The sequence below is a fragment of the Parambassis ranga genome, chromosome 15 (assembly GCF_900634625.1).
Source record: "Parambassis ranga chromosome 15, fParRan2.1, whole genome shotgun sequence".
Classification (NCBI taxonomy): domain Eukaryota; kingdom Metazoa; phylum Chordata; class Actinopteri; family Ambassidae; genus Parambassis; species Parambassis ranga.
In genome coordinates, this window is record NC_041035.1 from 11,807,512 (window position 1) to 11,831,209 (window position 23,698).

The 23,698-nt window shown below is 41.5% G+C and overlaps 3 protein-coding genes across 8 annotated transcripts in view; 1 reads left to right on the forward strand and 2 right to left on the reverse strand.

Annotated features, from left to right (window-relative positions):
* Positions 1–11,347, forward strand: part of zcchc24 (zinc finger, CCHC domain containing 24) — a 31,605-nt gene extending 20,258 nt beyond the window's left edge. The window contains exons 3-4 of the mRNA XM_028424280.1: positions 4,270–4,434; positions 6,994–11,347. Of these exons, the coding sequence (XP_028280081.1) occupies positions 4,270–4,434; positions 6,994–7,107 (279 nt within the window). The 3' untranslated portion in view covers positions 7,108–11,347. The remainder of the gene's footprint in view (positions 1–4,269; positions 4,435–6,993) is intronic.
* Positions 11,348–12,480: 1,133 nt separating this feature from the next.
* ppifa (peptidylprolyl isomerase Fa) lies at positions 12,481–14,717 on the reverse strand. The gene is made up of 6 exons (XM_028422995.1): positions 14,487–14,717; positions 14,334–14,364; positions 14,161–14,249; positions 13,986–14,082; positions 13,314–13,389; positions 12,481–13,237 (listed from the first exon to the last, which is right to left on the reverse strand). Exons 1-6 carry the CDS (start codon positions 14,628–14,630, stop codon positions 13,102–13,104), a joined length of 573 nt encoding a protein of 190 aa, XP_028278796.1. The 5' UTR covers positions 14,631–14,717; the 3' UTR covers positions 12,481–13,101.
* A 707-nt stretch (positions 14,718–15,424) lies between these two features.
* Positions 15,425–23,698, reverse strand: part of LOC114447103 (zinc finger MIZ domain-containing protein 1-like) — an 83,829-nt gene continuing 75,555 nt past the window's right edge. For 5 of the 6 annotated variants that reach the window (XM_028423163.1, XM_028423161.1, XM_028423162.1 and 2 more), the window contains 17 exons: positions 22,835–22,949; positions 22,528–22,748; positions 22,250–22,451; positions 21,882–22,160; positions 21,624–21,803; positions 21,464–21,532; positions 21,188–21,350; positions 20,948–21,089; positions 20,627–20,837; positions 20,352–20,457; positions 20,045–20,205; positions 19,885–19,952; positions 19,732–19,800; positions 19,364–19,650; positions 18,845–19,041; positions 18,145–18,420; positions 15,425–17,952 (listed from right to left, as the gene is read on the reverse strand). In XM_028423163.1, the coding sequence (XP_028278964.1) occupies positions 17,845–17,952; positions 18,145–18,420; positions 18,845–19,041; positions 19,364–19,650; positions 19,732–19,800; positions 19,885–19,952; positions 20,045–20,205; positions 20,352–20,457; positions 20,627–20,837; positions 20,948–21,089; positions 21,188–21,350; positions 21,464–21,532; positions 21,624–21,803; positions 21,882–22,160; positions 22,250–22,451; positions 22,528–22,748; positions 22,835–22,949 (2,854 nt within the window). In that variant the 3' untranslated portion in view covers positions 15,425–17,844. The remainder of the gene's footprint in view (positions 17,953–18,144; positions 18,421–18,844; positions 19,042–19,363; positions 19,651–19,731; positions 19,801–19,884; positions 19,953–20,044; positions 20,206–20,351; positions 20,458–20,626; positions 20,838–20,947; positions 21,090–21,187; positions 21,351–21,463; positions 21,533–21,623; positions 21,804–21,881; positions 22,161–22,249; positions 22,452–22,527; positions 22,749–22,834; positions 22,950–23,698) is intronic. The other variant, XM_028423164.1, reaches the window with a different exon arrangement.

A 23,698-nucleotide genomic window follows, 5' to 3' on the forward strand; every position in this document is an offset into this window, starting at 1 on the left:
ACTCTCTCCTCTCAGTTTCTCCTTCCTTTTCTCCACCCTCCTGAGAGAGGCTGATTGGAGGGTCTCTCCACAGTCACCCAAGCTTGGACTTGTAGTATTTGTCCACTTTCCTTTTTCTCCTTGTTGTGTGAATGACCAGCAGATTTTCAGATCTCCAAGGAGCAGGAGGTCAACTCAGGCCTTAATCTTGTAGTGATGAACTGAATGACAGTAAAGTGTTCCGCTTGTTCTTCTGTGTCTCCTTTTTGTCTGCCTTTTTGGTTTTACCCTCTCTTGCACAGCTCTGTTTATTCTATTTCGTGTCGTTTGTGAGATCATTAATCCTGTGATATTAGCCAAAGAATGATCTGTGTGCTTGTAGCGGGGTGAAACACTCGAGTGGGAGTTGTGCAGGAAACCGTGCACTGAGACTTTCCAGTTGTGTCTCAAGAGTGTATGAAAACCTGTGGATGTGGAATTTGTTTTCTGTGTGTGTGTGTGTGTGTGTCTGGGTGTTAAAGAGGACAAGAAGAAAAAGACACATTAAGTCAGTGTTTGCTTGTGTCTGTGTGGTCGTGTTTTGCGTAGATGTTATATCAGTGAATGTGCATATCATGTGTGTGTACATGCTTCATTTAACAGTTCACTGACCCATGGTGCGCATGAATGTGTTTGCGTGTGTGTGTGTGTGTGTGAGATGACAACTCCCTGCTCTGATTTGGACCAGAGGCGGAAGTGGTGAACTAGCTGTGGTTATGGAGCTACACTGTCTTCCACACACACACACACACACACACTGACCCTGATCTCAACACGCAGGGCTCTAGCCTTGAGGACACAGCTAACACTAAGCAAACCGACACTGGCAGAGCTATGTGACAAACACCACTTGTCGCCTCCTGGCGCGGACATCAATCGATTCACCGTTTCAAAGCCTCACTTCCACTTGACGGACAACTAGATTTGCTCTAAATTGCTCAGATATATCTGTTTATCTTTTAGCTTGGCATGAGTTTGAATGGCTTTATTTGTAGCAAAGGAAAACAAAACACATCCTCCCTTGTAGGCTCATCTCCAGCGTGTTGCGTAGTACCATGACGCAGGTCCATTAAATTAGTCATTGTACCGCGTGTATTGTGAACAGTTTGTAAATGTTGCTTTAAAGGGTTATTTTCCTGGAAACCAAGCCTAACTAAAACATTTACTCAGTCATTCTGCTGTTTACAGCAGAGAGTTTTGATCTATAATCCACCGCCCCAATGTAAACGGAATGACAGGCCCTGTATGTATATGTATTTGGAGAAACCCAAAGCTTCCCTCATTAGCTGCTGCTGCTGCTTTTCTCAGCCCACCTCTGCTGGCAGTGGTGGCACAGCAGTCCAGATGTTATTGTGACATCCGTTCCCACGTGTTTGGGTGTCCATCGGAATGTGCAATACCAACTGGGCCCGCAGAGTTCACGACTTCAGAACCTAAACTCGCTCTTCAGCTTAGACCTCCATGAGAGGCGGTGTGTTGCAATGGCCTGACAACAGCTGACCACAATGTGAATACTATGCTGAGATTTATGATTTCAAATGTCCAAATATGATCTGGCATTGCAGTTGTGCAAAACTGGATTGCACACAGTACTTGCATTTGCAGTAAGAAAAGTTACTGCTTTTTCACTTGTGGTTTTGGCAAAGTTTTACCTACTTAATGTAGATTTTGTGCTTTTTTTGCCAGATTCAATGTTTTAGTGTCACATGTTCAAATGAAATGTAAAAGAGTCGTCATCTCGCCCAGGCACAGCCAGCACACACACACAAAAATATTCAAAGCATGTACACATTCTAACAAAACAGTCAACAAATAACCAGCAGTGCAGGGGTCATCCTATGTATGTAGTTATTTGGTTTGAAGCATTACCTGTGTTGTCTTCTCACAGAAGATGCTTTCCTCTTACGTTAGCATCTTGTCCACACTTCCCACACATGCACCTATCAATACGTGGATATATATATATATAAAAAAAACATTTAAATGGCTTGTGATGAAAATGATATATGAGAATCTTTTGACTCACAAGAAAACATTTACCCAATGGAGATGTCATGTCGCTGCAGAAGATAATGGTATCCATGCTCATATTCAGGGTCAGATTTGGCATCAGCCATGTGCAGCTGTATCTGAGATGTTACCATTTCTAATCAGGAACAAAAAAAATGTTACTTTGTATGTGTAGTTTGCTTTCACTAACAAAAGATGCTAATTTTGCCTGAGTCAGCTAAACTGAGTGATACGGAAGGAACCTGAAACAAGCATACTATATCTCACCTTATTGTTACTTATGACTAATAAAGTGATCGATTTATCCACAAAATCTGGCCATCAGCTTCAAAATAGCAAATTCAAGTTGCTTGTATCTACATGTCAGTCTGATATCAAACCAAAACTTACGTAGGACAAAGAAAAAATCAATACTTGCCATTGTTTGCGAAGAAAACAATAATTAAAATAGCTTATAACTAATTGAAATGTTAATATTGGATGTACCTAACTTCTTTGTCTAATTACGTAAGTCATGTGCTCCTAGAAGCACCTTCAGACTGAGTGCAGAGGGAGATTTAGCTCATCTGAAAACGCTCAGCTGCAGACGGAGCATCATGTGCAACCAAAGGCCAAGGCCAGACCATGGAGTCAGCATGGGGTAGGAGAGGAATGGTCATGAGGAGGATGAGTGCTGTTTCTGTCCTGCTGAGTCCTGGCTGCAGTGTCAGGGAGATATTTTTTTACATCCCAACACACAGCTGTAACAAGAAATTATCAATGACTTTGCTCACATTTCCAACTGAATAACCAGCGTTAAGGTTAGACCTCCTGGATTGTACAGCTGGTATTCTAATCATAGTTTATTTTCAAACTCAAAACAGTCACGTTTATTGTATTGGATGTAGTTTCACTGTAGCAGAAACTTTGGTTTTTAAGGGTAAGAATGGCAGCCTGTTTATTGTTGGACCATACAGTAACTAGCTCACTTGTAGGAGACTATCCAAACAAAACGTTGCCATGGAATTGTCTTCAAGATTACCCATTGATTGCATCAAGACAACACTGTCAGTGTGTATAGAGTGGCGTGGCGCAGGCCAGCAGAAGTCAGATTTTCCAGCCTGCATGCTGTCACAGTGGGAGATGCAAAACTGACAGTGGGGTTGAGGTCATGCTGTTGAGGGGCTGGATTGAAGCACAGCCGCTCGTACTTAGTGTTGGCTCGCTGGTGCTGATGCAAAGTGCTGACGTCTGTTTGGAAAGCGCCAGATGCTGCTGATTAAAGTTTTTATTACTCATACACGGGCTGGGATGAAATAAGGGAAGACCATGGGATACAGATTGCACCCTTCCCCTCAATCCCAGTGACCCATACTCCCTACATCCATCCCAGAAACTGCAACCAATGTTAAAGTGATTATGAAAACAATCTGCAGTCTTGCAGAGGAGTCTGGAGTGAACTGGACATATCTGATTTCACTTTAAAAGCAGATCATTGCCTAACTTTATGGAGACCTGCCATCAGTTGCATGCTGTGCATTAAGATTACTTATTTCTGTCATATCAGATTTTCATCTTCACAAGAACGTTTTTTCAAGTTTGGGCTAAAATAACAAAGTCATCACTGTTCCATTTACAATATTTATCCTCCAAATGAAAAAATTCTGTTTACCAACCACTCCTGGCCTGACAGGCAAATTCAAGTTCTTAGATAATCTGTCTTTCTTTCTACTGATGGAGCTTTAAATTGACAATGACAAGCTCTGACAAACTTACTAATCAGTGTACATTTGGCAGGAGAGAGGACGTTTTGTGATTTATCCTTCTGATGACATCAACCATGCATTTGTTTGTGACATGCTTTTAAAGAGGCTATAGTGGCCTAAAAAATGTTGCCAACATTAAGTCATAGGACTCCTCCCAACAATATGGCCCTTGGGCTAGTGCTTTTTCATGGCTGACCGACTGTTCGTAATCATCTCCCTCAGGAGAATCAGAGGAGTAATTTAAAACAGCTGTAATGGAAGTAATGTCAATTACAGAACCACATTCTGTGCCAAAAACTGTGTGCCGGAGCGTTGTGTATGATGAGGTTGGATATATTAGCACAGCAAGGATGGACACGCCCTGCTGTGATTTTCACCCTGCATCATTGTCCAGCAGCTAAACGTCTGAAAAATGTCTGCATTTCTATTTTAGGTATTACATTGTGTATGTATGCATTTTATTTATCATGCTACATTGTTTGTTTGTTTTTTACAGGCCAGACCCAAAGGTGAAGGACTGACACCATATCAGGGGAAGAAGAGATGCTTTGGAGAGTACAAGTGCCCCAAATGTAAGAGGAAGTGGATGAGTGGCAACTCATGGGCCAACATGGGACAAGAATGTATCAAATGCCACATCAATGTCTACCCACACAAACAGGTACTCCGAACCACATTTACTGATGTTAACATGTTTACCTGCTAGATACCTACCCAAAAAGACGAGCAAGTGTGAGATGTGAAAGGAAAACATAAGAGTTTAGCTGCTGGCTTGTGTATTGTCTTGAGAATATTCCAGACAGCCCCATTAAAAATAAAAATCCAACCATTAACAATAGCTTTGGTAATAAAAGAGCATTGAATAAACTAATTACATTTCCTGATAAATATTTGGGATAATTTACTGATGTCATCAGCATATATCTCTTTATTAATGGCCCACAGACACACACTAACTCAGAAGGAATCGATGCCCACAGTTGCAGAAGTTCCCCTCTCATTTAATAAAAAAAAGTGAAGACATGCTAACCAGGATTCAGACAGCTGTTTTTCCACATAGCGCTCAGAGAGAGTGCTGAGTAAAGACAGAGAAAGAATCCTCTGTGTTTCAGCAAGAGATATATTTATCCTTAACATTTATCTTTTGATATTTATGCTTCCCCACATTCTTCCAATTCCACCTCCTGAAATAAAATTAGGATTACAGTTTGAGGCCCTGCTCGTTCTCTGAATACCACAGCAGACCCATGCTCTGCTGCGTTAACACTAAATAAAATCACAAAAGTCAGTGTTGGTGTTGCTGCTTCTTCATCACCTCTGATCTATACCATAAAACACTGAAGTCTGTCTCAGTCAAACCCTTTTAGTTCCATCGGCTGGTGAGAAAACCCTCACTCCTCTCTGGTCTTTGTCTTGTGGAAAAGCTGCACACAGGCAAGCAAATTCCCTGCATTCGCAATGTCACCCACTTAACATATTTCCCCCCTGTCAGCGTTTGAAATGGACCACTAACCTCTTGTGTCCTCCGGTATCAAAGAGCTCAGCAGAGCTCCTTCCCTCACTGTGGATTCCTGTAAATGAAATGAATATGTATTTTCCATTCCTGTCCACATCTATTAAATATGTGTTCCTCTTTGATGGGAAAGTCATGAACCCCACAGTGCATTTGGTCAGGAGCATGATTTTCACTGAGATGTATGAGAACCTGCATCTTTAAATATCAAAGTCAGCTTTGATAGTTTGTTGGAGTTAAAACCTCTCTAAACTGTGCTCTCTTGTTGCTACAATCCACACTGAGTTTGCTTAGGTGTTCCATTACATACCTGTTATTTTGTGCAGAGCAAAGGATTCTGGGACTTCAAGCCAATGCAGAGTTCTCAGAGATGTACTCAAGTGCAGTGCTCCAACGCTGTATCACCCCTGATAGACTGAACACTGACTGTGTGACCTAGAATTGTTTACAATAATGTGGCATATAAAAAAAGAAGAAATAACAGTGGATTAGAGAGAAGCACAGGTCCCAACAACCATAAATACAAACAAGAATAGCCTGCAGCTCTAATTGTTCCACTTATTTTTGACACTGCGGCTTACCATTAACATTAGCCCAGGCCTGAGAGGTGTCACTTTGTTAAGCCCTCTGTGAAGATGTGCAGGTGTTGCTGTTGGCAGCAGGTTTTAATTGACTAAAAGTGGCTTGTATTTTTTTGCCCCCGAGTTTGTCTCCCAGGTGACACAGATACTGTTCTAACTTTGTGTTTGGTGGCAGTGTTTCAGTTACCTTTGACTATTTTTCAACTTGATTTTTTTGTACATTAATATTTATTTTGGTCTGGTTGAAGAAGCCTCAACTACTGTGTGTCACAGCCACTTTTTAAATAAAACCTTCATTTTGCTGGATTTGTGCCAAAACACTCATTCCAAATTAAGTTGTACAATATTAGTCACAGTGGGGGAACATTGTCTTTTCACTTTCTTTAAATGGACGCCTGCAGCTTCTCCTACTCCCTTGAGCTTCTTGACTTTCTTGCTCGGGGACAATTCAGCAGGGAGGACGACTGCAGCACCGGGGCTTGAACCCAGTTCCCTCTAACCGCTGAGGTGACCCTATAAAATCTACATCAAATTTTCCAGCACTGCTCAAGGACCTAATGTCTTTGATGCAGCAATAGTAAAGTCTTAGTCTACATGCTGGCAGACTCATTAGTGCATCTCCTTGTAGTGACCCACGGTAACCTGGTTTCCTCTGGTTTAGACCGCTTGGAATAAATAATGATTGTGTAAAAGGCTCTAACAAGAAAAGAACAATAGATGAGAAATAAAATTTTCCAGATGGACTGTTAAAATAACCTCCTAATGTGCTGGCTCAGATAGATTCCCTTTGTGCACAATAATGATTCCAAGAAAGCTGATGCCAAAGCTGATATTTCCATACAGGTCATCGTGATCAAATGCATGTTGGATCTATTTCTTTCATACCAGGTTGTTAAAGTGTACTGCAGCTTTCCGCAGCTCATGGTGCTCTGCCATATCTCTGCAACTAATTGTGTTTAGTACACGTCTGGCCTGTGAGGAATATGGGGGTAGTGTTGGAGGCCAGTTAGGCGTAAAGCAAAGTGGAATCTGCTGCCAAATGAACTGCTTGCAAAACTTTTATGCTGTGTGTTTGGTGCCTGCTTTCCTCAGGGATTAATGTGCACCATCACTTTGTATCTTTTAGCGGCCTTTAGAGAAACCGGATGGCCTGGACGTGTCTGACCAGAGTAAGGAGCACCCACAACACCTGTGCGAGAAGTGTAAAGTCCTGGGATACTACTGCCGCCGTGTGCAATAATCATCTTTACTCAGAGGCAGAGAGCAACTCCCGTGTCCCCAACACTAGCCGCTCATCCACAGTGGAGGCTTTTATTGTCCTCCCTGCTGCCATGTGTTCACCCTACCATGCACATATGGCATCCTTTCCTCTTGACGTCTTCCCCTCTGTGTCTCAGAAGCCCTCAGTATAAACTGTAGCTTTTTTTTCCAATGCTTTCCTTCTCTGCAGCATCCACCAGTGGAACACAGATTTAATAATTTAATCTTTTTCAGTGACAGTATTGAATATAACCACCAGTTACTCCTCCAACCTTAATGTTGGAACAACAGCTGATTAATATATTGACGAATTAGCACCAGGCATGTATTTCATTGGTGTCAATGTTGAGATTACCTCAGATCGGGGTTTGTCGGCTTTGTGTTTACAGAGATCTGCTTTCCGTTTCCCTGCCAAGTGAAGTATGTGGCGATGTGATGAACATAAAACCAGGGCCTCTCGCCATGGTATAATGTATATGAGGCCTTCGATGTCTTTGCCGTATTAGGGTCAACAGCACATCTTATAAACTGTGAATTAACTTGAGGGATGATGTGCCATACATCCCTAGCTTACATTTGGCCTATTTATTTTCTTGTTGTCTAGTGTGCAATTTGAATTTTAACTGGGACATAAATATTTTTTTTTGTATGTTTGTATAATCGCATTATTGTGTAACTGCTTCCACGTGTCTTTAGAAACTACTGTAGGTTCAGTTGCGTAGAGTCGCTCCTCGGCTAGATTTAGTGCGTTGCTAACAGATAAAGTTTCATTCACCCTCCCCTAGAGTATTTTTGTTTCGCCACACATATTCTCAGTTGTCTATAGAATTAGAATAGATAGATGTGGTTAGATGGGTAAATTGTTTTACCGTAATTGTTAAATTTAAAGAAGGGTCAATAACATGTCAGTGTTGAAATGCCACAGTGTGATTATTAAAGATGATGGTAGGGGTTAATGAAAAGTCTGAATTGACCTGTAAAATACCAAGAAGAGACTCGGGAAGAGGTCTGCGTTTCAGTGCCAAGTGAGGCCTGCTAAGGTTAGTACAGAAAACGGATTTCCTTTAGAAACTGCGTCCAGCAGCTAGCTGCAGTGTAAAGAGTGTGTAGAGGTGAGGTGAAGCTTTCAGGTTGGCGAGAGAAAGACAATGATTTAAAAAAAAAGAAAGCTGATTTGTACAGAAGAGGATTAAGAAAAAAAAGGGGGGTGGGGGGTCTGACTGCAAACAGAATCTTCTACTTAATCTTCTACAGATTGATGATGTGGTGCAAAGACTAATGGATATAATGAAAGTGAATTACGTTTACTCCTGCTTTTTATGTTTATATGGGGCCTTTGGTCATAAACACGTCTTTAAAGGAAGCACCCACTGTGTTTACATATATCACTGTGGAGTAAGCACTACAATACAAAAACCTGTCTTTCAAGGATTCTTCTTATAGGAAATATTTTAGAATGTACTGTATTTCTAGCCTTACAAAAGCTAGAGGAAAATATTTTAATGGTGTAACATACTGTTTGTGCCTTAAAAAGATTTCAAGTACAATGCCAAGAGGCCATGGTGTGGTGATAGGTGGAGTTGGAGGAGTATAGGTGCACGTGGTCACTGTGATGCAAGTTTGATGTAGGTTGAAGATGTGACACAGGAAAAGCGCAGGCCCTCTATTGGTGGTTGAACTGGCATGGTGGGTGTTTGCAGTTTGCTGAGTTAAGAGGCACGGGCTGAACCAGCACACGCAGCTGGCAATAACAAACCTACTGTGGTCTGTTGTCATGGAAAATCAACAAAGATGTTATTTCTTAGTCGACCCTCACAACAGAACGAAGTCGCTTATGAAACTGTGGACCTCACTCCTTGTTTTTTTTATCTGTTGTAGTTATGTCTATCCAAGACACCGTGGGTTTTGTCAGAAAATATACATGGTTACCTGCTTTAGTGGGAGTGGATGATAATGGTACATTACAGATTCCATCTGTGAAAGTTTAAAGGGCACTGCAGTGATTCAGCACTGCAGCTCCATGAAGCTAGGAGCCGTGCATGCAGCACATGCTGAGATGATGTCATTCATTTTAGTCACTACTACAGATCAGGCTGCAAAGAATGTATCTCCCATAATGCAACTTACATCTATCAGTAGGCTCCCCTGGTCACTAAACGCTACGCCCAAGTTTGTATTTTGCTAAATATTTGTCTCTAAACCTGAGCTTAAGACCCTTTCTTAACACTAAAATTATTTTGCATATGTTCGTCTTTTTTAGCAATGGATCTGAAACTGATCGATTCTCTCTCATTGAACTATGAACTGTCCACCAAGCAATCTGAATCTGAATCAAGTTTGAAAAGATAATATAAATATATATAAATACATCCTGGAACCTGCTGTTTACTAACATTTACTTGCCTTTTTAAAGTGAGTTTACCTGTGTTTAACACTCATATCCTCAATCATTGTGGTGTAGAAATAGTGAGTAGTAATTTCAGTGATCAGCAAACTGAACTTTGTGAGTTAAAATGGTGGAGTGCCCCTTTAAAAGACAGATTTTTGTTTATATACGTTAAGTCAAAAGCCTAACCTGAATGGATAATTCTCCTTATATAGCCTGCCACTGTTGGGAACAATCCGTGTCTTTTGCTGTCCTTCTTTTCCCTCCGTGTGATGACGCCAACCTGTCCACATCATACCACGTGGCTGACGTGAAAGGAAGAAATACCAATGATGCCTTGTGAACTAACCTCATAAACAAGTCTTGTTGTGATTCACGGTTCTGGCAGAATAGATGATGAGAAATCCTGTCAGACTGATTCCGCCCAGAAGTCATTTTTTTTTCTTTTATAGAGGAGGCCATTTTAAATGGCAAATCAAGAGCCAATGGAAGCAGCTGATACATTTTTTTAAAAAAAAAAGGTAAAGAGGAGAAATCTCTGCTTTCAGACGTAGTGTCTTGAATTACATATACTTGACTTTTCTAGTACCTTTTCAGTTCAAAATGGTTATTTTCTATGAATAAGATGTGTATTTTGGAACACTTAATAGATGTTGAAAATTTTTCAAGCAATCTGCAAAAAACTCAAGAGTTATTTCCCTGACAAAGAGAAGATTTTTTTATGTATATATTTGATGGCCATCATTTCAATGATCGTAGCTCTTTTGAAGCAATATTAAAGCTTTGTGTTTTTGTGTGTGAAGAAGGGCCTATTGCTGAGAAATAATCAAAGCTGGGAGTTTGTTTTTTTTTCTTTATGTTTTACAATAATCTGAAGGGTTATCCTGCAGAAATATTTATGGAAAGACGTTTTACAACACTTTTTGTATAGAATATGCAACAAAAATACACTAAGAAGGAAATATTGATGTCTACATAGAATATTATAAAAAAGCTGGTACATAATTAATAACCTTTCTCAATTATAAGCCATTTGTATTTTTTGTGTGTGTTTTATGATGTTATCAGTGTTGAATAACCCCGTTATTCAGTCGTTACTAATTATGAGCTGCCATTTACACCCATACAACCGCATGTATTCATTTCATATTATAGAGATATATTGTGTTAACATGCAGAAACCTTTGTGTTCTTAATTAGTGACAGATACTCACCACTGTATAAGCACATTAAACTGTGAGTTTGCTTAAAGCAGCAATGATAAGAAACTATTATAAAATGTTATTAGCAGATACGGAGTGTATACTTTTTTTGTCAAGAAAGCGTGCGTGACAAAGAACTATTTTAGAGTTTGCATGTGCATGTGTTTTGGTTTTGAATGAAGTATTATTTTGTGCAATGTATACTTATTTAAAATACTTTACAGTAGTTTGCTACAGTACATATTGTTTTTAACATTATCAGCAACTTCATTTACAACAAGTGTAGCCTCTATGGATAATACATATTTACTGAATGTAATGTGTTAACACTTATGTGGTCAAGTTGGAAAGTTAATGTTTGTATTATTTACTGTCTGTATCACTTGAGATGTTTGTAATGCAGTATTGCAATAATGTCATATTTGAATTGGACAGAAGGCAGGCATGAAGGTTGAGGAGACAATGATTTCGGGAAACAAAGATGTTCATGGTTTTCGAGAGTCGACCACAGGTCTGTTTTTCATGTCCATAAAACGGCATTCCAAAATGTGCCTTATTTGTTAGTTGGGAAAACATTTTAGTGCTTCAGTGCTGTTGAGAGTTTGATGAATAAAAGTCATATTGAATTAGGACTGCTTGGACAGTGTTGTTGCATTTGTGTGCGTCCTCAGTTCAATCGACTTCTGCCAAAAGCAACACATTGAGTGTAATATGCATTACTAAGAGCCATCACTCTGTTCTGTGTCCTTGAGTGCATGTCTTACACAAGACTTAAGCGTATAGATCATGATAGAGAGCTTGTTAATGGATTATTCGCGGTGGTTGTGTAACGCAGGAGGAGACTTGTAACTTTTTTTTTTCACTTTCCGTGCAAGTGCTGAAAGATAACAGACACGTAAAGCTGCCAGGAATTGATTTCAACACTTTTTTAAAGTCCAACTTGTGGACAGGAAAAACAAAACACAAATTTGACATGGGTGCTGTGTGATAAATGTAGACATTTACAGAAGAACCAGCTTGTACCAGTTGTAAAGATGTCATTGTTTTGTATGTGTGTTAAACCGTTGGCCACAGCGCCATTGTCTTTCCAGCCAAGTTTCCATGCACAATATTGGACATGCATTCCAAATAACTAAAACTAAACCAGAGGGGTGGGGACCCAAATTATATCAAGTTTGTTACAACATCTCAAGCTCAAACAGAGTGAGAGCTGAAAAGTCTCTATAGCAACAATGTAATCTGAGAATTCAAACAAACGGTGGAAGGTCAGTGCGCATATGGTTTCATTTAGGGGAAAGAGCTGCTTTTTCACGTCGCTTCATTATTTACTTTCATAAAGTATTAGCTCGATAAGAGCACCACCCAGTCTCTGGCTTTCAGACATGTCCTGGCCTCCTTTTCTCCCTCTCTCTGAGGCACTCTGTGTTTCACATAAAGAGGAAGCGAAGGATATGCAGCCTACATGCAGGCTAAAGACATTTTCAGGCTTCTCTGTGGTTCCAGCAGATTAAATCATCTGCACTGACTGACTGTGTCCAATGAGGCTGCAGCCCACATGTCCATCATCTGTCAACTGCATTCATGTGATCTTTTTCTTAAGCTCCACTGTAGGTGGATGTCACATGATGTCACATCCTGTTCTGATGGAAAGGAAGTCAGTTGTCCTGTGTCTAAAAAAAGCAGCTGGATCATTTCCGGGAAGCCTTAAAACCAGCAGGGCTGGTGGCACATGAGAGTAAATGTCCTGTACTAAGAGCAGAGCCTGTAAAATCTGAAAATAGTTGTTTATTTGGCAGTAAATAGGGAGGAGGTGCACAATAATTTATACAATAGATGGCTGTTAAGTTAAAAGTACAATTTGTAAGAGGTAAAAATAGCATTAAAGGAGCTAAAATGATCATAAGAATGGAAGAAATACATTGTAAAAACTAATTAGACTGGTAACCAGTTAGCACCACCAGACGGTATGAGTTAGTCTGTCTCAGTCCACTAAAGAATCAGAAAAACATAGCACTGTCCAGAGAGCTATTATTATTTCACACTGTCTATAATTCATGTCAATCATGTTGATGGACAACAAGTCAGCAAAAGAAACAGTAACCATGCCTGAGGCTCATAGTTGGAGTAAAGAGTAATCAATGAAAGAGCCAGCCACAAATAAGTGGCAACCAAACACACAATACACACACTTGGTACCTGATTAGCTGCATTAAAGTATTACGGAAATTTCTGCAGTAGTAGTTAGTCAAAATTTGCAGTTCAAATGGAAGAACAAGAATGACCTGTGACGGTTCTTTCTAGAAAGTTTTTTAGCAATGTGGGAGGTAAAAAAAAAAATCACTGCATATTAAGTCATCCTACAGGAGTCTGTGAAAGGACTTAAGTGTTATTTGATCTCCCCACAGTCACTGATGACAATTTTCTTAATCACACCTCCATCGTGTAAACCAAAGGATTCCATCTTGGTGACCACATCCATACCGTCCTTCACATGCCCGAACACCACGTGTTTACCATCCAGCCTGTCAGAGACAGAGAGTGACTTCAGATTTGAGTGTGTGCAGAATAATCTTAGAAGGCTTATTAAAATATATTTACCATTCGGTTTTAGTCGTACAGATAAAGAACTGCGAGCCATTGGTGTTTGGCCCAGAGTTGGCCATTGAAAGTGTTCCTGTAGAGATAAAAAAAAAAAAAGCGAATCAGATGAATGTGATGCACCCAAACATTTATGTCCTTTTAACCCTGACCATTTAGGACTGTCTGTAGCAGAGAAACAGTGTTTAGCTTGTCATTAAATGAGTGAGGAACAGGTCAGTTTCTCTTACTCAAAGTGACGCAAACTGTGATTATGCAACACAAAATGAGGCACCAAATAATCTGCATGTGGATAATGTTTATTCAAGAAAATGAGTTATTTTGATTAGTCCATGTTGACTCCAAAAAGTAGGTCATTCACATGAAGATTGCAAAATCTATATAACAGTGATTTAATGCTGCACAAGAACAGGCACTGCCATCTAGTGGAGATGCAGCTCTATTAACATACAAAAAACATGGCAGGCCATTAGGTTGTTACTGATCATCCAGTCTAATACATTAGCTTTTAAAATGTAATGGAACAGTGACGATTATTCCCATATATATCATTATATGTCAGTCATGCAATGCATAGCACTGTCTGATGAATGAAACACAGGACACACTAAAATCCCTACATGAATTTGCAATGTACAATAAAAACAGATAAGGTAGGCACTGAGCAGGTACCTGGACTGGTGTGCTTTAATTTGAAGTTTTCATCTCTGAATGTTTTCCCATAAATAGACTTCCCCCCTGTGCCGTTGTGGTTGGTGAAGTCTCCTCCCTGTCAACAGAAAAAGTGCATAACAGACAATATGGGAAACACACTGCTGCACCTTACACCACCACTGATCCATCTTACCTGGCACATGAACTCAGGTATGACCCTGTGAAACACTGATCCTTTGTATCCAAATCCATGTTCACCACTGCACAGTGCTCTGAAGTTTTCTGTGAAGTTTAAAGTATTATTTATTAATACTAAAACAGCTGTCTCAACCAACAAACAAACTGTAACTGGAAAAAAAAACATACCCGCAGTCTTTGGTACAACATCTGCATTCAGCTGCAAGGCAACACAAATCACATTCAAAGTCATGACTGGGGTTCACGGTGTGTTCTCCGTGACACATGCTACAGGCGAAGGTCTTTGGAAGCGGCTAGCATGCTTGCTAGCTAGATAGCTACCTCGATGGTAATTCTTCCGAGAGGCTCGCCGTCCGCCTCCATGTCCAGAAACACCACCGGGTTTTTAACGGGACCGGAAGAAAACAGCCTCGCAGCGGAGACACCCAGCGAGCTGTACCTCACACGACTTTTGAGCTGTAACATCTTTGGGGGAGGTATAGGGGGAGGAGAAGTACCTGCAGGCCATGGGTGGTGGTGGTGCTGCTCTGCTGCTGCTGTTTACAAGTGACGTAACGCAGACGTGCAGACCCGCGAGATGTGGAAACAGGCAGCGTCACCACGTGGCAGGAAGTAAAAGCACTCAACTCCCACATCTCGGATTTTAAACCGCATTTTAACGGACTGTTTATGTCATTTCAAAAAGCACTAAAAACATTTAAATTATTTTATATACTCCTAATAAAACATATTTTTAAATGACTGTTAATGGAAGAAATTACCGTTCAGCAGTGCTGGACATAGTGCAGTACGTATAATTGCAGCTTTTTGCACTTCATATGTCAAAACACACAGAAGCCGTTGCTCGTGTTTCATCTGAATACATATTTATTAGATAAATATTAGGATGTCACGTCATCTAACTACATACAGATTTGCAAGACTAAAAATCACAATGTTCTTCTGACCAGTTTAGAATATGAAATGATTGTACATAGAATGTACAAAACCAAATAGACAACTGCCACTTGTGCCAATCACCTCAGATTGTACCTTTATAGCATATATATTTGCCAAATTGCATAAAAATTATAAATTTGACAAAATGTTTTATTTTCTTTCTTTTTTTTTCTTTTTCTTTTTTACAAACTGTAAATGTTTTTTTTCTGGAAACAACCCTTAAGAGCTACTCGAAGCTCGATGTCTCCCAAGTCCAAATTACACCTCAAAAGGTTTTGATATTTTTTTCTTTGTAGCACCTTTATAAAGTACACAGGTAATAGCGAAATACACAGAAGTTTAATATTACACAAAGGAAAAAAAAATCTTTTCTTTTGTTGAACCCCTCATGTTGGAGCACATAAAGTATCTTACATAAATGAACAGGCATGGTTAGAGAGGTCTGCACAGACGCAATCGAACACGGACTCATTTTCCCAATTCAATGTCTTGACAGGAGGATGCAAGCTTTACAAATTCTAAATACACTATGCACACTCCCACTGGAGAAAATGAATACATTTCTGTTAATGTGTCTCTATGTCATTTACATTATATACAAATATCCTTTACTTCCCCCCCACCCCCACAACCTAGTAATTTAATAGGAGGGAAGGAGTAAAGGGAGAATCTCCCCCAATTTAATTTTACAATATTAATCCCATTCTCTTCTAAACCCTCCACTTAATTTCCAATGTCTGCAATCAGACAGTACAAATTGTGTCACTAAAATTACTAGATGTGATTTTTGTGAAAGGTTACAGTCATAATTACACACTGTGTAGGGAAATAAAATATCCCAATGCGGCAGTGCATTGTCTTTAACAAACATATAAACAAACAAACAAACAAACAAAACAAACAAATATCTGATTCTTCAGCTGTGTTATATGAAGGTGATTTGATCCAAAAGTCACATCTGGTTCTTGAAAAAGGATTACAAAACTTAAACGTGGAAACAAATTGTTTCAATTCATTTTTCTGTACTGCATAAAACTGTGTAAACCAAATTAAACCTCATTTAAAACGATGGACAAATATAATAACTTATATAAAATCACAAAGTGTGGTTATCAAATCTCACTTTAAATAAAAGAGGATGAGGTCACTTGTTCAGATCATATCAAACAAATACATTTGGAGAAATGTGGACCTCTAAGTAGAGGAGAGAGCTCATTTAAAGATGACCAATACATAAAAAAATAAAAAGAGCTTTCCTTTCTGCTGATGCATTGTCACAGGTTCATGGACGACGTACGTACACATACACAGGTACTCAAATAACAGGTTATCAGGTTATCAGGGATCTTGTGTGTGTGTGTGTGTGTGTTTGTGAGTGTGTGTGTATGTGTTATCTTGGACAGACACACAGTACCATGTAGTTGCCAGTATCAGTTAGGTACAGTACTGTACAGTTATTCACAAAGGGTATATACAACAGCTTTGGAAACTGTTGGATCATGCAAGATGTTTTTTTCAGGTCAGCACAGTCACATAGATGTTTTTGTTTTATAAAATACAGTGATTTAAAAACTGAAAGTCTGCTATTATACCAACATAATATCCAGGTCATTACAAAAAAAATTAAATAAAAATATGTGGCGATATCTGATTACTTTCAATGTGGGAAAAAGATAAAAACAACAATGAAAAAAAAACAGATGAAATGAAAAATAATAAATATGATTTGATCAAGCAGATTTTAGGCTGGACGAAGACAACAGGAGCCGTTGGCACACATGCACTTGAGATCGAAATGTTGCTGAATTTGATGAGGAAGAGTGGAACGTTACAATAAATACACAAACAAGAGACTGCAGACCGGGTGGAGGGGGAGAAAAAAAAAAGAATAAGAAGACAGCTCTTAAAAGTCGAATGTTTTAAAACCTTCTCTCCCTGCTGCTGTTTACATACAGGCGAGCAAAAAACAGAACATGTAAACAGACACACACTTATGTATAATATGTACACACACAGACATGCACACTGAATCAGTCACACAACAGATTTTGTCCTCTGCTGACACACAAAGGCCAATTTACCTCGTCCTTTCATTGCTGTGATGAGTTCCAGTTATATTCAAACACACACACACGCACACACATATACACACACACACGGAAGTCTTTGATGGTTATAGGGGTATAACATGTGCCAGAGTTTTGGAAGAACACATTTCAAATAGGATAAAAACACTGTTTCCCCTCCAACTATTTTTTGTTTTTTAAAAAAAAGGAAAATTATAAAAACAAAGCAAAACTTTTCCTCGAGCCCACAAAGGCTCCTGTCTCCTCTGTGTTGTTTACATATTAATGATTATAGCTGCACAGTTTTCAGATGTAAAATCAACATATATATATATATATATATATATATATATATATTTATATATAGATCGATATATAAATAGTGCCCACTGACATGGCTGGAAATGGTGCATTTTGAGTCAGACGTGGTAGAACTGGTGTGTGAATCTTTACACAAGGAAACAAACAAACAAACAAAAGGGGGGGGGATCCTGCTTTCTCTCATTTGGAGTTCCCAAACAGGTGTTCCTATGCTGCAAGTTCTACTACTGAGAAACTGTTTATATGTGCATGAGCATAGAGAGCTGCTCGACAGGAAGTTGGTGAAGCATCTGTGGACGGACAAATATATCACATCTCCTTTAGCAGGAATTGTGTTGGGGGCAGGTGTAGGGCTAGTTGTTCTCAAAAAGAGAGAGAAGGTCATCATTGCTGTTGGTGGGAAGGTCGGGAGGGTCCAAGTATGAGAGTAATTCTTCCGGGTTGGGCAGGTCTGGAAGCAGCTGTGGATAAAAGGCAGAAAAAAACAAGGCTAAATATCCTGAAAACAAAGTCGAGTTCTGTTGAAGCCAGTGTCCACATAAACATAGCCTATAAATGTAAACAAAGCAAACAGCAAAGAGATGAAAGCAGCTGCAGCAGACAATGTTAGCTGTTAACAAATAGCTCATGGCGTCCAAAGCGGACACACTTACATCCAGGGAGGGTTCGGGCATATCCTGAGCTCCCTGACCCATCTGCCCATCTGAGGAGGGGTTAAAGTTCAGATCGTTGTGTGGGTGACTGTTCTGTCCGGGGTGCTGAGGCTGTGGCTGCGACTGGCGAGGCGGCTGCGATGACTGACCGCTGTGATGCAAAGGCTGCCCTGACTGGCTGCCGTGATGTAAGGGCGGCCCTGTTTGACTGCCAGGGTGAGGAGACACATGCAAGCTCTGCTGCATGGAGTTATGGGACTGATCGGAATGGGACATCTGCAGGTGCGAGAGGCAAACAGAAAGCGAGAGAGAAAGAAAAAGGCAGAAAAATAAGATGGAGGATAAAAGTGAGAGGAGACACAGAAGGAAGGAGAGAGAGTGTTAAGGGAAGGGCGGAATGACTTCCAGCGTGGATAATATGGAACAGGCCTTCTAAATGGAAGCTGTGATCAGCAGACATGTACAGCTGCAACATTATACGGTGACATGAGCATGTGAGCATGACTGAGCACACATGCTGGCTAGAGGCACAGACTGCACCTTGTTCAGATAACAAATCTGTGCCTCAGTGTGGCACAGGCTGACGAGAGTTTCTAAGTTACAAATTATGCCACAGGACAAAAACTACACTTAAATGTCAGACCAAGCAGAATCATGATCACCATAAAGTGATACTCTTCTGTAAGTTGACTCTACTTACTGCATCGCTCATGCCGTGATTGAGGGGTTTGTCCTGGGAGAGGGGACCACCAGGTCCTTCAGGAGGGTGGGAAAGCTGAGGGCCATGGATGAAGTCATTCATGGGTGGACCTCCACCTCCTCCTCCTACTCCTCCACCAGAGGGGTTCCCGTGAGGGAAGTCAAAGTTCCCTTGGCTGTGGTAACCTTGATGATTGCCTTAAGGGATTAAAAAAAGTGACACTTTGTCAAAAAACTGAAATTTGACTTGTTTGTTGTGGCTAAAAGTTACATTTTCAAACTGGTTACATAACATGAAACACACACACACAACGCTTTATATTTTACTGCTGTGAAAAATTTAGTGGTAAAACAGTTTTCAGCATAAAACTCTGCTTGGGGCTGTTTCTTTGTTTAATGCACTAGAGACACATCAATAGTTCCTGCTTGAAAAAGTGCACATCTCATTTTTCCTAACAAATCAGCTGACTCTACTTGTTGTTTATTTACATACAGTAGGAGACTTGCTGCTTTGTATTACCTACTCCCGGGTAGTCTCCCCCATTGCCGCTACCATGTTGACCAGGGTGTGGAGGGTAAGGGCTTTGACCTGGTCCAGGACCAGGACCAGGTCCTCCCGGGCCAGGACCAGGCCCTAACTGGGCGATCATCTCCATCACATTAGGCATGGTCATCTGACTTGGGCTCATGGTCTTAAAGCGTTTGGCCAGAGGTCCGTCAGGATCTTCTTTGATGTGTAGCTCAGACTTAATGGGGACAGGTCGCCAGCTACATGTAGGGTCTATAGTTACCTCCTCAAACTCTGAACTGTTGGAGGACAACACAGATGACCTTTAGAAAAGCTGGCCTTCAGAGGTGTATACTGCAAGTAAAAGAGAAGGAACCCACTTTTGGATGGCATTGAGGATTCCCCACATGTACTGGTCCACCTCCAGACCTTCTAATAATGCTGTTTTACTGGAAAAGGGAAAAATACATTAACTGAGTCTCTGTGTGACAGTGATTCTATCTTCACATCTAAAAAATAAACATGTCACTCACTTGCACACAGGACACCTCCATGTGCCCCTCTCACAGTTGAGCTGTAAGTAGGACTCCAGGTCAAAACACTGTGGAGAACAACAGTAAACACACTCATTACAGTGACATTTGTGACACAGATTTTCACTAAAAACGAATGCATCTTCAAATCTAAACAGACCTGGACATGTTTACAGTCATGCCCTCGTGCAGGTAGCTGGATGCGTCGGAAGGTAATGGGACACTTCAGGGACACTTTAATAGCCGTCTGCTCCACACCGTCTTCCCCATTGAGAGTGGTGTTCCCCGCTGAGGCCGCCACACTGCTGAAGTTCCTCTTAACTGAAAAGAGGAAGCGTTTCAGAGGGAGACTGTTACCTCAGGTGTACTTTAATGTGCACGCCGAACGCAAACTCTAATGAAAAAACAGGTGTGAGCTCATGTAATTAAGATGTCCTTATGTATATTAACTACAGAATGAGCCATACTCTTGGTGATGCAGTGTTCTGCAGGAAGAAGTCTCTTCTTCAAGAGCCCCTGGAGGACGGATCGCACAGATGGCCTGTGGACCAGCTGTAGCACAAACAGGTGGGACTGCAAAGCAACACGAAAACACGAAAACAAACAGAATGAGTACAGACAGCTGATCCTCATGTCTGTTCTGCACAATGCATACACTAAGTTAAATCATCTGTGTGGAACTCATTCCAGCTGATCTCCGACATAATACATTAGAACCAATAGCGTCATATCGCCAACTCACACAGCAGCAGGCGGTGACTGTGATTTGGATGGTGTTCCTTCCTGGTTGGCATACATGCTTTAGATGCAGGGGTTTGTGAGAGGTTTTGTTGTCTCCCCTCTCGATGTTGAGGGGCGTGGCGTTCACGCTGACCTGGACGGAGGCAGGCCAGTTGGTGTTCATTTGCCTGTCTTCGTGGTGGTAGCACTTAAATTGCAGCTCAAGGTCAGACCTAGGACGAGATCAGTTGGTTTTGATATTCAGAAAAATGAGTGTAAAAATCTGGCAGCTGTATATTCTAACAGTTTTCAGAAAGTGCCGTGTGAAAGAGTGCAGTCCCACCTCCACATGAGCGTCTGGTGGACAGAGGGTCGGAGGTGGAAGACGTGGTTGCTGACAGCCAGGTTGTGCTCCAAGCGGAAGGGTTCCAGCACCACTCCGTCTCTGACTGGGAAAGTCAGCCGCAGCTCCTCATTGGGGTTCGCTGGAAATAAACGGAAATGTAGCAGGATGAAATAAAATAGCACAAGGATAAAAACAGACACATTTGTCATGTGGTGTCAGACCTGCAGCTGTACTTACTCGGAGGAGGAAGTGCTGTCATATTTGGTTTCATGTCGGGGGGAAACGGGGGCTTCACATCCTGGTTTGGCGACAGATACGGAGGGATACTACTTCCCGGGGTCATAGGGGGTGTGGGGTTTCCAGGGACCGGGGAATGGGGATAGTTACCGGGCCTGGGGGGCTGCAAAAATCAGGAAAAGAAACACATGCATAACCCATTTCACACAGATCACACATGTCTTGGCATTCTAGAGCAGATTTTCTTCCTTCTTTGAGTAAGTTATTAAAACCTACCACATTGCCTTGGCTGTAGGAGTATCCACCTCCAGAAAAGTTTGTGTTTTGACCGTTGAATGGCTCTTGCTGTAGCACAATAAAAGACAATATTGATTTGATATACTTCTTTATAGTAACAGATGGTCTTAATGAGGGTGAATGTTGTTGAGTTGCAGACCTTGTAGTATTGGCCCATCGGCATGCCAGGTGGGTACTGTCCCTGGCCCTGCTGCCCTGGCATCCTCTGGCTTGGGTAGTTAGGAGAGGGCAGTGGCCTGGAGGCGTTTGATGTGGGGTACTGGCCCTGCTGTGGTGGGAACTGACTGTTGGGTCCATACTGCTGACCGCCGTACCCTCCCTTTCATAAGAAAGTTAAAGGATGTTAGACACAGGTTTTAGCTGTTACGTGTGGCATTATCTCCAGCTTTCCACTCACCTCTCCATGATATGGCCTCTTCATCCCCTGCATGGGCATGCCCGGCCGAGGTCCACCAGGATACCCCTGCTGAGGCATTCTTTGGCTGTGGGCTCCAAATGGCATGCCAGGTGTACGAGCCTGATTCATTCCCATTGGGGGCCCATTCATGTTAGGGTTGTTCATCGCCGATCCCATGCTGGCTGGGTTCATTCCTCCAGGGGGGCCTCGTGGACCTGGCTGGTTCATGAACTGGCTGTTGTAGGCTGGAGCGGGGCCCATTTGGAACGATGGGCACATCTGAAGGTAAAACAGAGGGTCTAAGTGTTGGATGGAAGGTGCCCTATGTCAAACGGCTGTTAACGTCTGTGAGCAGGTTTGTACCGTACCTGCCCGTACTGGTTTATATCTTTATTCTGGGTTTCCTGCAGAGCTGCCACAGTGGCTGTCGCTGTAGCCGTTGCTGTGGCAGCAGCAGCAGCAACAGCAGCAGCTGCGGCTGCAGCAGCTGGCTGAGTGAAGTCCCCAGGAGGCCGTGTGTGGGAGGTCATCCCCATTCCTCCTGGGGGGGCATTAGGGCCTCCAGAGTAACTGTAAAAAAATGGAGCATTTGTTAAAACTAAATTTCCTTATTGTTAAAATGCCACATAATATTCATTCTTTTTACCTCCCGCTGTATGTAACAGGACCACCAGAGTAGCCAGGCCTGCCGTACATGCCCTGTTGCATGTATGATTGGTTAGAGCCTCCTTTGTTTGGAAACTGCTGCTGTGGAGCATTAAACGGGGGTGAATTGAGCCCCGCTGCGCTGGCAGACATACCCGATCCCATAGGGTTACCCCCAGGATTCATGGGGTTATTGCTGTTTGCCATTGGATTACCAAGCACCTGTATAGCATAGCATACAGACAATCAAGCAATCGTTGTTGTACATATAAAGGGTAAGTGTAGGGGCTTTTCATGCATAGACATACCTGACTCTGCGACGTATTGGTCACACCCCACACTGTTGTAACCACGGACAGTGACCCTGGGGGCTGGTTGGTGTTTTGTTGCCAGGGGACTGAGTCATAGGGAAACGATCCATCGCTGTGAAAGAGATCAAAACAGAAACATATGCCTGATGTCACTTGAAGCTGAATTTTTTGCCAACATGTTAGGCTATCAGAAATCATACTGGCTGCCCAGTAAAAAGCACCAAATGAGCTGATAAGAAGTTGCCTGCCCACATACATATACCAGTAAAATAAGTATGAATATTTTATTAAAGCTGTTGAAAAATCTTTGGAAATCACTAAGCTGCTTCTGGAATGTGTAGCATTCAGATTCAAAACAAATACCAGGGTAAAATATGAGAGTCTGTTACATACAATAAACAAGCTAAATCCTCATGGGAGGAGGCAAGTAGCCAGTAGAGTGGGAAGGAACTGCTGTTTTTGGAGAGCAGCTTGTTTTCACTGAGAGTTTAGCTCTTGGATTGGACGACATGCTCAATATTTCCTCATAAAGGCACAACATTATCCCAAGATCCTCAGCAGAGGCAACAGGACTCTTGGCTAACGCCAGGCTTTCTTCGAGAGAAATAGGAATGAGGACATAGTGTTCTCCAAAAACATTACTTCACATCTCTGTCTCTCTCTCTCTCTCTTTGTCCCTCCACCCCAAATGACTTCAGCCTCACACGCATTTATTCTGGCTCCTCTCCAAACATTGGAAATCCTCTGTGTCCTGCCATGTGTATCATATACGCACTAACACACCCTATCTTCTAAAGTAAATCTCAGTTATCTCCTTCACTCTTTTTTTTTTTTTACGAAGGAAAATGTGGGAAAAACTGT

What these genes read in the sequence shown, in the direction of transcription:
- ppifa (XM_028422995.1), bottom strand. Translation starts at nt 14,630, where the DNA reads ATGTTACAGCTCAAAAGTCGTGTGAGGTACAGCTCGCTGGGTGTCTCC. An exon ending in TGTTGTACCAAAGACTGCGG is followed by an intron (nt 14,250 to 14,333) that starts GTATGTTTTTTT and finishes TAAACTTCACAG; the next exon opens with AAAACTTCAGAGCACTGTGC. An exon ending in ATTAAAGCACACCAGTCCAG is followed by an intron (nt 13,390 to 13,985) that starts GTACCTGCTCAG and finishes TTATCTCTACAG; the next exon opens with GAACACTTTCAATGGCCAAC.